Source organism: Canis lupus, chromosome 30 (genome assembly GCF_011100685.1).
Source record: "Canis lupus familiaris isolate Mischka breed German Shepherd chromosome 30, alternate assembly UU_Cfam_GSD_1.0, whole genome shotgun sequence".
Lineage (NCBI taxonomy): Eukaryota > Metazoa > Chordata > Mammalia > Carnivora > Canidae > Canis > Canis lupus.
In genome coordinates this window covers 5,500,715-5,515,944 of record NC_049251.1, presented here as the reverse complement: position 1 = coordinate 5,515,944, position 15,230 = coordinate 5,500,715, and the positions used below count along the sequence as shown (strand labels likewise).

The 15,230-nt window shown below is 38.1% G+C and overlaps 1 protein-coding gene across 1 annotated transcript in view; it reads left to right on the top strand.

The window, feature by feature from the left end:
- The window catches only part of LOC111093264 (translation initiation factor IF-2-like), a 185,743-nt gene extending 178,438 nt beyond the window's left edge, over positions 1 to 7,305 (top strand). Inside the window, exons 7-9 of the mRNA XM_038581101.1 lie at positions 3,762 to 3,811; positions 6,293 to 6,385; positions 6,870 to 7,305. Coding sequence (XP_038437029.1) covers positions 3,762 to 3,809 — 48 coding nt within the window. The 3' untranslated portion in view covers positions 3,810 to 3,811; positions 6,293 to 6,385; positions 6,870 to 7,305. The remainder of the gene's footprint in view (positions 1 to 3,761; positions 3,812 to 6,292; positions 6,386 to 6,869) is intronic.
- The last annotated feature ends 7,925 nt before the right edge of the window (positions 7,306 to 15,230 follow it).

Sequence of the window (15,230 nt, the reverse complement as noted above, 5' to 3'; positions counted from 1 at the left end):
AGACAGAAAATTGGGTACAGAAAGTAAATGACAGTCTAAACACACTAAAGACTTTCTTTAAAACCTCGGTTCCTAAGATTAGAAAGACTCTTATAATTTTAATGAGATTTATTTTGATTTCTAAAGTGAGAACAGTTGTTAAATGTACCTTAAAGTTTGGCTGGATTTTGGGGTTATGATCATTTATAACGAAAGGAACCTTCAGGCTGATAAATGTGAATTATGCTATCAAAAAAGAAAATAAGTATCTGTGGGACTCATACTGTTCACTCTAGAATACTGAAAATGTCTTGATATTCCAACCTACTTTTTCTTTATAGGTAAAGATGTATTCTTTAGAATTCATTTCAGATTATTTCTTTCATGTACTTGCTGTTCTCCTGATTGTTGTAGAGATTTTGTGAAATTGTGGGAAAATGAATCTGCAAAATTAGGTTACAAGAGAGTGTACTTTGAAACCGTGGATGGGAATAGAAGTAACTCTGCGTATATTTTCATGCACCATCTTTGTATCACTAAGCTGCACATGGCATAGGAGTTTAGCAAAGGCTTGTACCATGTGAAGTTGATGACTTAATAGATTCCGAAAACTGAGTCACAGTCCACAATGAAGCAACACTCACCATCTGCTAGTTTACAGAGGTTTATGACATACTTGCATTAGCAAAATTGTCGCCCCCATTATTTTTAAAAAACACCCACAGACACTTCATGTTTTAAACAGACCTTCAGTGGAAAGCCACATGTCTACAAGTGTTCTGCCGTGGGTTTCTGCCATGGGCTAGCTTCACTGGAAGCCCTGCCTCTGTGCAGGAGGCATCCAGAGTTGGGGATGTGGGATGGGGAGTGCTGCACATGACTCTGGGTCCCTAATCTGTGGCAGGACTGTTCCAATTAGAGTGAGGAGCCAGAAGTCCCGATGTCAATGTGTGGTGGGACAAGAAGGAAAACACTAGCTCAGTCTAGGCTGGCTGATGCAGACAGGGCTGAGATAAAGTCATTGGTGCCATGAAATAGGAAGAGGCTCCTGATAGAAGACAAGGAGAGAGGAGGCTGTCATCACTGCTCTTCTGGGTGGTCCATGCAGGACCGCCCAGGACCATGGTTTGTGTGGAGTGGGGGGGTTTTAGAGACATAGTCTGGCCTTTAGGGAAGGTTGAGGCAGGGTGTGAAGGTCTCAGCTAAGTAAGCTGAGAGGTTCAGTGCTGTACTCCCAGTCAGGAATCCTCAGAATGCTGAGCAAACGTCTAGTCATGAGAGCTGGGGAAGCAGGCTCGGGCAAGGAGATAGTGGCAGCTGGACAGACATACCCAAATAGGATTCACATGGACCTTGGGGTGCAGGATTCAGTCCAGATGCCGCTGGCCAGCGGGATTGGCATTGCTGAAGGTTCCCAGTGCCAGAAGCTTACCAGGGCAGGGGCTGAGACACAGTTACTTCTGCTGGAGGACAGAATTTGAGATTTGCTCTTGAAGTGTCAGATCTTGTAGCTTTATTTATTTTGCAATGGTCTGATATTTGAAAAGGACTGATTTGCTTTGGGCCTAATGTTTTTCATTCATTCATTCATTCATTCATTCACCTAACAAATACTGATTGATCAGTTACTGAGTGCCTTCTTAACTAATTCTTACTGTAGGGCTCACAAGTACTTTTAAGTGGACTTTATGAGTTATAACTTATCAGTCTCTCTCTATAATGTTTTTGGAAGTACACTTGAGGTCAAAATATATCATCTTCTACATTTTTGTTCATCTTTGAACTATCTTGATTTTTTTCCTTTTCTTTTTAAAGTTTATTTATTTATTCATGAGAGATACACAGAGAGAGAGGCAGAGACATAGGCCGAGAGAGAAGTAGGCTCCATACAGGGAGCCTGATGTGGGACTCAATCCCAGGGCCATAGGATCACGCCCTGGGCCGAAGGCAGATGCTCAACCGCTGAGCCACCCGGGTGTCCTGATTTTTCCCTTTTGATTAGATAGATACATATTGCCTTCAGGGAGTCTCTTACTAGAGCTTAGTGGGGAGAAAAAAGCAAGTGCCGTGTAATTAATTCTGAAATGAAGGCTTTCACAAGGTACAGTGTGGCACACCAGAGAGTATGCTCACCTCAGCCCACCAGGTATCTGGGCACGCATCACAGTGGGGTTCTTTACCTGCCTTCTCTGTTCTGTATAGATGTTCTCCATCCTTGCCAAACTCCTACTCACCTTTTAAGGCTGAGATCCAGTTTCCCTCGTTGTTGAGGTTGCCTCTGTCTCAGGTTCTTGACCAGAATGGAGGTTCTTCTCATTTTTCAAATTGGTCAGTTGAAGAATCACAATTTACTGGATCTCTATATAGCCGAAAGTGCCATTACTATTGAATCTATAATGATGTCTGCTTGGGAACAGGCGATTTAATCCTGGAATTGGCACTACCAAGCTGATGTGACAAATGGACTCATGAAACAGAAATGTGTTGCATTTAGAAACTCTTCTCTTTCTCTCTTTTTTTAATCTTGGGAATTTGATGGAATAAACCTAGATGAAAGGAGAAGTCAAGTCACATTAGCACTGGGCTTCCTTTTATGGAATATATAGGAATAAATGAGGGAAATGTCCTCTCAAAAACTGTAGCAGTGTAGCATTACAGGTAAGATGAACCTGAACAAAAGCAAGGATGTCAGCTTGCCAATTTACAGTGGCCTTTTCTTTGCCTTATAAAGATGCCTTGGCAAGGGGGGTGGGTACAAGGGCTGATCTAGCATCTACCAAGTGCCAGGCTTTATGTGTATTGTATTTCAGCTCACAAAAAGCTTCATACATTAAATATTGTAATTCCTATTTATGGTGCTTTAGAGCTCACAAAGGTAATCGGCCCAAGGTGTCAGGATTCAAACCCTGGTCTCTCTAACACCAAACTCCACTATATCAGTTGCTTCTGATGTAAGACTTAAAAATATAACCACCCCTCCCAGTCTGCCTTCTTTTCTACCCCTACAAAATTATCCTGATTGTAGGTAGACTCAGACATCTTTAGGTAAGAGGAGTATTAAGATCACAGTTACTTATTATTTATTTTGACCAAAATGTGTAAATATCTGGATATAAAGGAAGGGATATGTGATTGTTAAGGTGTGTATGAATTGAGTAATACTACTCAATGGATATGAATGCAGCACATATCCAGAGCTAACATATGAGTAGTAGATTCAGTATATTGAAGATCCTCATTTCTATTCTTGGTCACCTCACTTTATTGTCTTTGTGTCTAGGGTTTCACATAGCAGTGTTCCGTTACAAATCAGGTAGATGCTTTGTCCATTGTTTGCCTCTTGAAGTGTCATAAAAGTCAATTAGGTTATAAGTATAAGGTGGTGCACATAGTTTAGAAAAAATACCTGTATAAAATATCTGTAACAGTCTGATTATGACAGCATATGGAGTTATGAGATTCTGTGCTTTCTCTAGGCCAACTCTTGGCAAATTATAGCCCAAGGGCCAAATTCCACTACTGTTTTTGTACAATCTACAAGCCAAGAATGGTTTTAAACAAGTTTAAGCATTTGAAAATATAATTTTTTGGTCAAATATCAAAATTATACAAAAGTCGATTTTCAGTGTCCCTAAATAAAGTTTTATTGAAACACAGCTACATTAACTTACTTATGTATAGTTTATGGCCATTTTCATGCTAGGATGGCAGAGTTGAATAGTTGTGACAGAGAGTCTGTGGAAACTCAAGGCCTAAAGTATTGATTATCTGGCTCTTTCCAGAGAAGATTGCCCTCCTCTGGCCTAGGCAGGAAAGCGGTACTTCTCTGAAGGTACGTGGCAGCAATTACGGAATCTACCCACTAGGTATGTATTTGAGCCCAAGTGTTGAGTGTACGAAAGGAATTACTCTCCAGATGCATACCCGAAAACTGGGGAATGGAGATGTTGCTGAAAAAAAAGTAAGATTTAAAGTTGCATCCTATCCTCAGACAGTCTAGAAACAGAAAAGAGGAACATTTTTAAAAAAGATTTCATTATTTATTTATGAGAGACACACACACACACAGAGAAGCAGAGACAGAAGCAGGTTCCATGCAGGGAGCCCGATGTGGGACTCGATCCCGGGACTCCAGGATCACACCCTGGGCTGAAGGCTGCGCTAAACTGCTGAGCCACCGGGGCTGCCCAGAGGAACATTTGTTTTAGTCAGTCCGGCTTACACAGGGACTCCACAGTGTTAGTATAAACAACGCAGAGCAAAGGTTAATTTTAATTGCTTTTGTTTTTCCATCCTTGCTCCTGTGTGAGGGCAAATGATTACCCGTACATTTGCTTGGAAGGGCTTTTTCATTTCTCTATCGTTAGACTTACATGCCTGAGAAAATACCAAATCAACATCCCTTTCATTGTTACTTTCTTTGTAATAATAGCCTCTTTGCCAGCTAAGCCTTCCAGTGTAGGGGAAGGACTTGACTCCTTGGTCCAGGCAGCTTTGCTTTTCTCTGCCTCCTTGAAAAAACAGCCTCAGTGGGAAAGACATTCTGGTCAAGAGCCCTCAACCCAGGATACTGCCAGTTTCCTGAGTGGCACTTCCGACCCACCCATCATTATTGAAATACACTTGGCTGCTAATTTCCTGGAAGATTCAAATGCTCCTACTTCAAGGTCATCTCAAAGGAGAGTTTAAAGAGCATTCCTCACCCCCTCCCTTCCCTTGTAAAATATGTATATTTACAAGAGCATGCATAAATGGTCACCAGGGAAGATAAGCTATCAGAGAGTTGGGAGATGTCTTTCCTCATACAGTTCACACATCACTGAAGCAGATAAAATTGGTTTTGTACCTAGCCTCCGAATACACTGTTAAGAACTCTGTCCTGAAAATTGATCTATACCACTACAATAAAATTCAGAGCATCTCTTTCATAAATATCTAACTGTGGCATCAACGGTTGCTGCTCCTGCCTGGCTCCCGGAGACTCTGCTCGGGCAGGCAGAGAATGGCCTGCAGCTTGTGGCCTCCATGTGCGCCATGGTTGTCATTGGCCGCATTGAAACTTAAAGCATTAGGTTTGCTGCAGTACAATATATGCCTCAGTTTACAGTTATAAAGTCAGTTGCATGACTACCCATGGAATATTGGATTACATCTCTGAATAACAACAACAACAACAACAACAACAATAATGGCATCCAGATCTGCAACTTGTCATTTTCCAAATGCTACTATTTTCATTCATGCCTTGCTGCCTATGGCCCTGAAAGCTGCCTGTGTTATTATCAGGCTTTGTAATTCACTAAAAGAAGACAGGACTACAGATTTCTTTGTTCTATTTTATAGTACTAATGCTATTTGAAAAGTCAATGCACCCTTGTACCGAGATTTTACAAAGACCTCACTTAGAAGCCATATGTGTACCATATGGGGCATCTATGAGAAACAGTGGTAATACGGTAGATAAAAAGTAAGGAAGCATAAGGTCAGTTCTTCAACATTATCTCTAACTGGCCATTAGATCCTGATTGGACAAATATGGGAAAGTTGTACCCTAATGTAGGAAAAATAGGAAAAAATCTTTAAGTAATAATAGATGACCCCAGGATTGAATCCGAAGCCTGGTACATGGCAGGTAACTTAGTAAATATTTATCAAATAATGGAGTGAAGGATAATGAGAAATGTCCTTGGAGCCAAAAGATGTGGGTATGAGACTCTGCTCTGTTGTCCACAATCTCTGGTAGCTAAGACAAGGAACTTAGTCTCAATTTCTTCTCAACAGAGGAAAGAAATAGCTGCTTTCCAAGACTTCTGGACAGGCTGAATTGGATAATTAATATGAAAGTTCTTTGAGAACTTGTTTAGATATATGTAATGTATTGTTATTCTTTAATGAAATTGCTACTCATGGCTTACTGTTTAAACAAGTGTAAGAGGGTCTAGGATACTATGAGACAAAAGACATTATTACCAATTAAAAATCGGATTTTTGAAAGAAAGTCACCATGTAAATTAAAAAAAAAGTGATACTTTAATGATAGGATAATTTTGGTGACATAAGAAAAAAAGACTGAGAATCATGAGATCTAAAACCTAGTACTGGCTTTGCTAGTCCTTAAATATGTGATTTTTGGCAAGTCCCTCTGTTTGCCTCATTTGATCAGGAGACTGGACTAAGTGATTTTGAAAAGTCTTTTCCAGTTCTTTGATTCATTGATGCAGATCTGAGCAGACTCAAAAACATGTCAGGTTTTCTGTTTTTAAATCCATATGCTTGTGTTTCTGTATACCTCAGAGTTTTATTTTGTTCTTAGTATTTGAGAAATACTAAGTCTCCGCTTAAAGGAGCCTCAGGAGTTATAGAAGGGGAGTCAGAAGAGAAGGGACATCGGGAAAGTACGGAACAGGTAATTTGGTTTTGTGTGGCCCATCATTTTGCAGAATTAGATATATCTTTAAAAATATTTTATTTATTTAATTGGCAGAAAGAGAGCACAAGGAGAGGGGAGGGATAGAGGGAGAAGTAGGCACTCCAAGGAGCAGGGACTCTGATGCGGGATTTGATCCCAGGACTCTGGGGTCATGACCTGAGCCGAAGGCAGTTGGTTAACTGACTGAGCCCCCCAGGTGCCCCAAATTAGATACTTTAAATGCAACTGGAAGTCTCTGAGTGACTGCAGGGTTCCTGAGGTACTGTCCTGAACTTTCTTCCTTTCCTTTCTGTCGTTAAGGGACTCTCACAGAAGAGTAGTGGCATCTAGGCTAGGAGCTACTGGCCTGCCTGGATATTGCCAGTGACTCTCCCTGGGCTCTTTGTTCTGTTTGAGGAATGGAAAGAAAGCTCTCTAGTAGTCACAGCTCATGGAGACTTTGTTTACCTTTCAATGACAGGTGATTTGTGAAGAGCCAAGAGAGGCAGCGATCCTGACCTGAGCGAAGAGCAGTTAGCCAAGCGTTTTCTGCAGGAAAATGACCTGACTCTGTCACTGTGAGAAGGGGATTGTGGGGACATCAGCAAACCTATCACTGTCATCCTTCTCACTGCTGCCTTAGAAATGCACTTCTAAAGTTTTGAACTTACCCAACCAAATTTGCATTTTGAAATATTTCTGTTGCTTGAGTTTCTTATGTGGTTTCCTTACTTGTTAGGAAGATAAATCTTGCATATATAGCAGTGGGGGGTAAGGGACTGGTGGTTTATTGCATAAATTTAGAAAAATGCTACTTTTTTCTAAAAAAAAAAAAAAACCTTCTATGACAAGGGCTTTCCTCTTATTTACTACTACTACCGTTACTATTATTTACTTTAAAAGATTTGGAGATCAGAGGTGCCTGGGTGGCTCAGTCAGTTAAGCGTCCCTTGATTTGGGGTTAGGTCATGATCTCAGGGTCGTGAGATGGAGCCCTGGGTCAGGTTCTGTGCTCAGCAGGGAGTCTGCTTCTCACTCTCTCTCTCTCCCCCTCACTCTGCCCTTCCCCCACTCTCTCAAACAAATAAAATAAAATAAAAAAATTTGGAAATCATGTTCATCCATATATACTCCATCCAATTTCAATTTATTGGGCCTCTTCCTGCTTAGCAATTTTAGTTCATGGCTCTTTCTTGAGGGAGGTTAACAGTGAAATAAACTATTATGCTCCCAAGAGGGGAAAAAATAGAAACCCAAATAAGACGTCACTATCATACCTCGTTTAGGGTTTCCTCTGAAGTCTCTTTCACCTAGAATTCACTTCTGCTAACCTGAGGCCTGTGATCTTATTTAATATCAGCTGGTAATAAAGAGCCCTTCAGCTAACTACGGCCACATTCCACTATTAACTGCAGCTCTTGAAGCAGTCATCGAGGGAAGGGGAGTCGGAAGCCTTCAATGTCAAGACGTTTAGAGGTACTCTAGCATCAATCAAGATGCACGTCGCTAAGTGCCTGCTTTCATTTACATGAAATATTCATACAGCATTCCGTTTTGCTTTTCTCTCTCCTAATCATCACTTTTCGGAAGAAGCTACAATCATCTCAGTTAGGGGAGGGTGTTATGGGACGTGCTGTACCTTTCAAAGTCAGGCTTCCTGCAGATAGCTAGTTCTGTAATGAGGCAGCAGACTGCATAGACCACCAAAGGTCTCCCTCACAGAGGCTGGCCTTGTTATCATGTACTATTCATCTTCAAGTATACAACTTAGTGCAAATGAAAGTAATTAATTAACCATAACAAACCTGTCAAAAAGCTATTTAGGATTTTGACAGAAAAAATTTAACATTTGCTTTAAGTGGAAAACAAAAATCGTCTAGCTCAGAAAATTCAGAAGCAATTCTATTTACACAAGCTTTCCTATTACTGCCGTCTGTTAATTACATGATAAGTAGCATTTAAATTAATTTCTAGTTCTTTTGACTTATATTAATTGTATGATGCTTTTATAGTTGATACAGATTTTTAAAAAAAGAAGTCCTAGGTGGGAAAATTTGCTGCTAATAAGTAATTTCAAAAAGTAGGTATAAGATACATTGGTCATCTAAATAATAATTATGAGTATATGGTATTTGTGGCAACATGGATGGACTTTGAAGACATTATGCTAAGTGAAATATGCCAGAGAAAGAGAAAGACAGTGTATTATCTCACTTATATATAGAATCTAAAACAAAGCATAGAAACAGAGATTAGCATGTGGTTAACAGAGGCAGGGGTTGATGGCGAGAGGATTGGAGGAAGGTAGTCAAATGGTACAAACTTGCAGTTAAAAATAAATACTGAGGATATAATGTACAGGATGATGGCTAGCTAACACTGCTATATGATATATAGGAAAGCTAGTAAGAGAATAAATCTTGGATTCTCATCACAAGGAGAAAAAATTTTCTTTCTTTAATCATTTCTTCTTTTTATTGTATCTATATGAGAAGATGAACCTATTATGGTGATCATTTCACACAATATATGTAAATAAAACCATCATGCTGCTTGCCTTAAACTTACGCAGTGAAGTATATCAACTACTTACTACTTCTCAATAAAACTAGAGGGGGAATAATAAAGAGTACATGGTAACTGGAGAGTCTCTCCTTCCTCTCTCTTTCCCTGCCTTTCTCCATTCTTTACTCTTCCTTCCTTCCTTCTAAAATAGTGATTTACTTGTATATTGGATTTCTCCTCCTCAAACAGTAAGCTAGGTCCCTAGAATGGCATTCATTTGATACAATCCTTTGGAATGATACACCAATGATGAAATTGTTTCCTTATGAAAGGAGTATTTCATCTGCCTTTGTTTCTGATAGGTAAAGAAAAAGGGTAATGATCTACTGTGCAAGATTTCTGATCCATCATCTAGAAGTTAAAATTTCTTTCCAAAGATTTTCCTGTGTTATATCTATTCCTACTTGTCTATCCAGGTCTGGTCATGGCACAGGGAGATATAGGAGTTGGTCTTTGCTTGTGGAAATAGCTTTTGCAAATGTTTTTTTACATTGAACAAGAAATGTCAGATGAATTGTTAAAGTCTAATGGCATTGAATAAACGTGCAATGTTTTTACTTAGAGCACTATATTTTTAACAGGAACATTTCATAATCGGTACACACTAGAAATGTACTCATTTTCAAAGTTAGAAATGTTAATGGCCCTGAAACAGTTCATTCTTCTTGTCCGTTTAACCCTTCATGCTATATAGACTGAAACAGCAACCTGAGTGGGCAGGATGAGGTCAGTTTTCATTTAGGTAGGCCGTTTCTGCTTTAGAACAGAATGTCAAAATTGTAGCTGATTGCCCAGAATTGGAATATAAATGACAGATTGGTAAAACCTTTGAAAAAAATTCTCAAATGCTAGTTGAATCCTTATACATTTTACCACACAATTCTAAACGTATTTGTCTCCCTTTTGACCCATTTTACATGGAGTCATCTTTTTAAAGTCATACTATATTTCTCTAAATAACACAAAATACACTAAAGATTATATTTTAAGAAAAAAGAAGCCCCTAAATTCCAATGATTTGTGCTCAGATGGATTAAAGTGGGTAATATAAAGCAATTTGGAATAATTCAGATCAATGATCTTTAGTTATCTTAAATAAACAATCATACTTAGTCACATATAAAGTACAATTGTGGTTTTTCAAAGTGAAAAAAATGCCGAAGATAAAAATTTAAGAAAATTGTATATGCTGCTTCTTCATTGTCAAGATGGTTAGGAGCTTTGTTCCAAATGAAAAAACAACAACAGAAATAATAATAAAGAGTTTGAATACATTCCCAGTGTTGCTCTTCACTGTGTGATCAATGTTTATCAATAAACAAGTGGGGTAAAAATTGAGGTAATCAAGAGTTTCATAGTAACTTTGTTTTAAATGTTATTTTGTGGCTATTTTTTTTATTTACTCTGGATAAGAATTTTTTCCCTTCTCTTTGCTATTTAAACTTGATAACAATTTGAAGAAGTTTTGTCTTTGTTTATTCCTCTAAAAGTGCTTTTCTAGGAAAAAGAAACCCTGAGAGTAATAGAAATTGATATTTCAAACTACAACAAAAGTTGACACAAGAATTGTAAACAGAACACAATTTGCCAGTAATTTTAAAAGATGCTGGAACATGGAATAAAAAGAAAATACCATGGGGTTTAAGATCCAGTATATTAAGCATTCAAATACAAATAATGACTCTAGAATAAGCACCTTTTTAACATTAACGAGTTGCTGAGCATGTTAACACCCACGGTTCCACCCATCTTGAATGAATTTAAAGCCATTTGGAGTAGTGCAATTGCGTTATTTTGTAAAACTGAGTCATAAGTGGCACAATCCATTACTTACTCCCTCCTTTGTATGTGACTTCTAAAGTTGATGTGCTTCTACTTTATGGCCTGACACTATTGTGCACGTATTTAAACATTTCAAGTAACTAACGTAAAACAGGTCATTTCCCTTTCTTCTTCCCACCATAACATATGGGTTGGCTCAAATTCCAAGTTTGCTGAAACCTGCTGAAGTTTGCAGGGTTTGAATCAGATGTAACCTATCATACCTGTGGGATATCATTAATCCCTGGAAGTAGTGGGAACTTTTGAGTAATTGTTAGCTTTTGATTTTATGACAGTGGTTTTGACTGTAGCTCACTCACTAGGCAGATTTAAAAGAATTGGTTCTCCTTGTCCTGTGTCCCTTTGGGTTCTCAAAATAGGAAATACTCTGAAATATGACATTAGGGATGGGTCTTGTGGAGGTAAATTTTCATGGATAGAAGGAAGGGTGTGTGTGTGTGTGTTAATGACTCGTGCTGGAGTTTTACAGTAATATGGACAGGCTATTGGTGAAAAATTGTCTTTGCTTTTCTTTTCAACCTAGCTGTCTGATGGTTACTTTTTCTGAAAATGGCTCAGCTGCTTTGCTTGGGTTGAGACCTCATTTCAAGGCAATAGTAACCATTAGTAAGCCATTTAAGGCAATAGTAACCATCCATATGGCAACACACAAAGGCTCATAAAAAAGGTAATGATTGCTATTTCAAATTAATATCATTCCCATCAGCAATCACCTTAGGAAGTGTTAGTAATGCTAGTTTCTCAAAGGCCCTCTTTATAATTTGCCTTCCTATTCTGTTCTAAACTGTTCTTGCCTTTAAAAAATATATATCTCATTTAATTTTTTTCTTTCTTGTTTTAAAAGAGCTTTACGGGGGTATAATTTACACACCATAAAATTCAGACATTGTAAGTGTAGAATTCAATGAGTGTTAGTAAATTTACAGAGTTGTGCAACCAGTACCACAATTGAATTTTAAAATATTTCCATTACCTCAAAAGGAAATCTCACACTCATTTGGAATCAATCCCCATTTCCACCCCTCTCTCCAGGCAACCCCTAATTTGTTGTTTGTTACTATAGATTATTCTTTTCTGGAAAGGAAAATCATATAAATAGAATTATACAATATTCATATGTATGTATCTTGCTTTTTTTCACTTAGTAAAATATTTTTGAGATTTATCCACATGGTGGCATTTATCAGTAGCTGATTCCTTCTTATTGTTGAGTGGTCTTCCATTGTATGGATGGATATACCAAGTTTGGTTTATCTGTTCATCAGCTGATAGACATTTGGATTATGTCTATTTTTTGGCCATTATGCATAATGGTGCTATTTAAATTCACTAAAGAATATTAGTAAATCTTTAACAACTTAAGGTAGCTTTGGGTTTGGAAAACAGAAAAACTCATTTGAGGGCTAGTGGATAGGCAGATAAAGAGTGAAAGTATTGATTGTTATTAAAAGTAAAGTGTGATTATAGGAAAGATGTATGTGATTGGCCAGTTGTTCTGGAGGCATTTCCTAAGAGCACCTATCAACGTATTTTTAGTAATGTCAGTCTCTTTATCATTTAATTATTCTCCCTATAGATTAGATCTAGTATATTTATTTTTAAAAATGAATCTGATTACTGTGTAGTCAGGTCCTGAGCTATGTATTCATTTTTTCCAAGTTATGTTTCAGAGAACAAAGTTTAGTCATTCTACACTTTTTCTTGAATAATAACTCTGACAGATACTCAAAGTAATATTTATCATCCAAAATTTTTTTTTTAATTTTTTTTATTTTATTTTTATTTATTTATGATAGTCACAGAGAGAGAGGCGCAGAGACACAGGCAGAGGGAGAAGCAGGCTCCATGCACCGGGAGCCCGACGTGGGACTCGATCCTGGGTCTCCAGGATCGCGCCCTGGGCCAAAGGCAGGCGCTAAACCGCTGCGCCACCCAGGGATCCCATCATCCAAATTTTTAAATCAGAAATTATAATCAGATTATTAATACATTGATAGTATGATCATTATTCTTTAAGCACTTTGTTACTATGGGATAATTGCAGATTTTGAAAGATGAAGCACCCTGTATTTACTCTTTTTTGCTACGTATTTGTACATAGATATCTCATGACATGTATCATTTCTGTACAGTGTGGAATAGATATGTGGGTCTGTGTTGGAATATTTCATTAACATAATCACCTACAGGTATAAAACCGGTGAAAATCATCTCACTTTAGCTGTTTATTAATACTCTGAAAAATCTATGGTCTCTGGTTAACAATTGTTAGTTTAGGGACGCCTGGGTGGCTCAGCAGTTGGGTGCCTGCCTTTGACTCAGGGCGTGATCCTGGAATTCGGGATCGAGTGAGTCCTGCATTGGGCTTCCTGCAATGGGAGCCTGCTTCTCCCTCTGCCTATGTCTCTGCCTCTCTCAGTCTGTGTCTCTTGTGAATAAATTAATAAATCTTTAAAAAAACCAATTGTTAGTTCATATAATTGTCAGCCACAAATAGTTGGTTGATATCATTTATTTAGCCATTCAAAATTATGGAAACTATGCTTAATTTAGAAATTGTACATTTGTATTTCTGGCTCCTGCAAGATGAAACATAAACCCATTAATCCACCTTAGAACTTTTAAACTTCCCTTCTTTTACATCTGTAGTTCTCATTATCCAGAAGTTATTCTGTCCCTTCTGTTAAATTACTTTATGGTGCAGCTTATACGAACATGTCTTGCTTTCATCTAACATTTCAAATAGGGCAAAGACTGCTGTACAATTTCCAAACACAACTGTGCTAACAGAGATGAATTACTAGAGTTTATATAATTTATATTAGGAATTCATAGACCTAGCAAAAGGGATTAGTACATTTTATTTCAGGGTAGGAGATGATCCTGTCATTAATGGTCGATACTTTCATCATCTTTTAAACCTGAGGAATTTCCTGGGTGACAAGACTGTAAGGACATATCAGAGATTCACAGCTGTGAGCTTTATCTGGACATGCACTGCTTTACTCGCAGTATGTGGACTACGTCCCATCAAAACTGGATTAGGCTGTCAATCACATCTTCCGATGTATATTGTATTATGATTTTTTGAAAATGTCACTGAGATCAGAGTAATTTCTTGGCTAATTGCATCTTGTCTCTTCTTAATACCGTGCATTTAATGGTTTCATTACCTGACGTGACAATCACAGTTTCTAGTCTAGTATTAGGGGCAGTTTTATTCCCCTTCTTTTCTGCACACACATGCACACACTCACACACATCTAAGGCACTTCTTTAATAAAAAAGAAAAAAGATATATTTAAGACACTTCTGTTTTTTTGTGAAATAAAATGTATGTGTAGGATTCCTTGTTTTCTCTGTGGTTTAACAAATACATAATACTTGAAATTGTTTCTGTAATCCCCAAAGCATACCCAATGCTTAATACAGTATTTTCCTTCTCTGTTATGGAAATATATTAAGGAAGATATTAACCTTTAAGAAACTGTCACTCATTACTCACGTTGCCTGTGCTTTCCTCTAGAGAATCTGCTCCAAACACAAAAATATTTGTGTTTCAGTATTACCTATTTAGCCATGAGAGATTCATTTGGATGAACATTAGGTTTCATTAAATCCTACTTCGGTGCATGCAGCTCTAGTACTACCTGTTACTGGTAGAAAAATGGGCAACAAGAGATATTAAAATCCCTGTAATCATGAGTTGCTCTGAAAAGGTAGTTATTAAGTCTTCCTGAATATACTCAGGTTTAGATTAAAATAGGTACAAGAGACACATGGATGAATAATGTAATGTGCTAATCTCACATTAGTATGGACAAATAACTGTGATTTCTGGGTAGAGAGAAAAACAGAACTTCGGTTTTGTTTTATTCTGTAGTTGTTAAAGATCATCTTTAGTACCATAGTGTGATATCACGGTCTTTAGGGGTTTAGCTATAGGCCTCATGGGGAGAGGGTTTCAAACAAAGGTTTATGAGACATTGTTCCAGTCATTAAAATGAAGTAACTTCCAATGGGTTCTGTTGATTATGTACTGCAAAGTAGAATGATGGTGGTGGTGGTTGGGGAAAACAAGCACTAGCTGGAAAGCAGTGCAGAAGCGTCTTAGGGGTGGATTTTGTTCCGTTGGTGCCTCTGGCAGCTCTCATGTCCATCAGTGGCAGGGAAGGGTTGTACTTCTGGTGTCCTTTGATTTTCCTGTGCCACTGAAAATACTAATTGTGAGCTACAGGGAAAGAGATATGGATGAAAGATGGGCAGATTTTGCCTGGCTTTCATGGTAGGGGGCGGCAGCTGAAGGATGCACTTGTGTTTAGATCTGACAGCAGCTGTGGTATCCAATTCAAATTCACTGTGGCAGGAAGAAAGAGTGTGAATGCTAAAGTATCCAAGGTGTTTGTAAATACTCTGCTTTGCTAACCATTCAAAT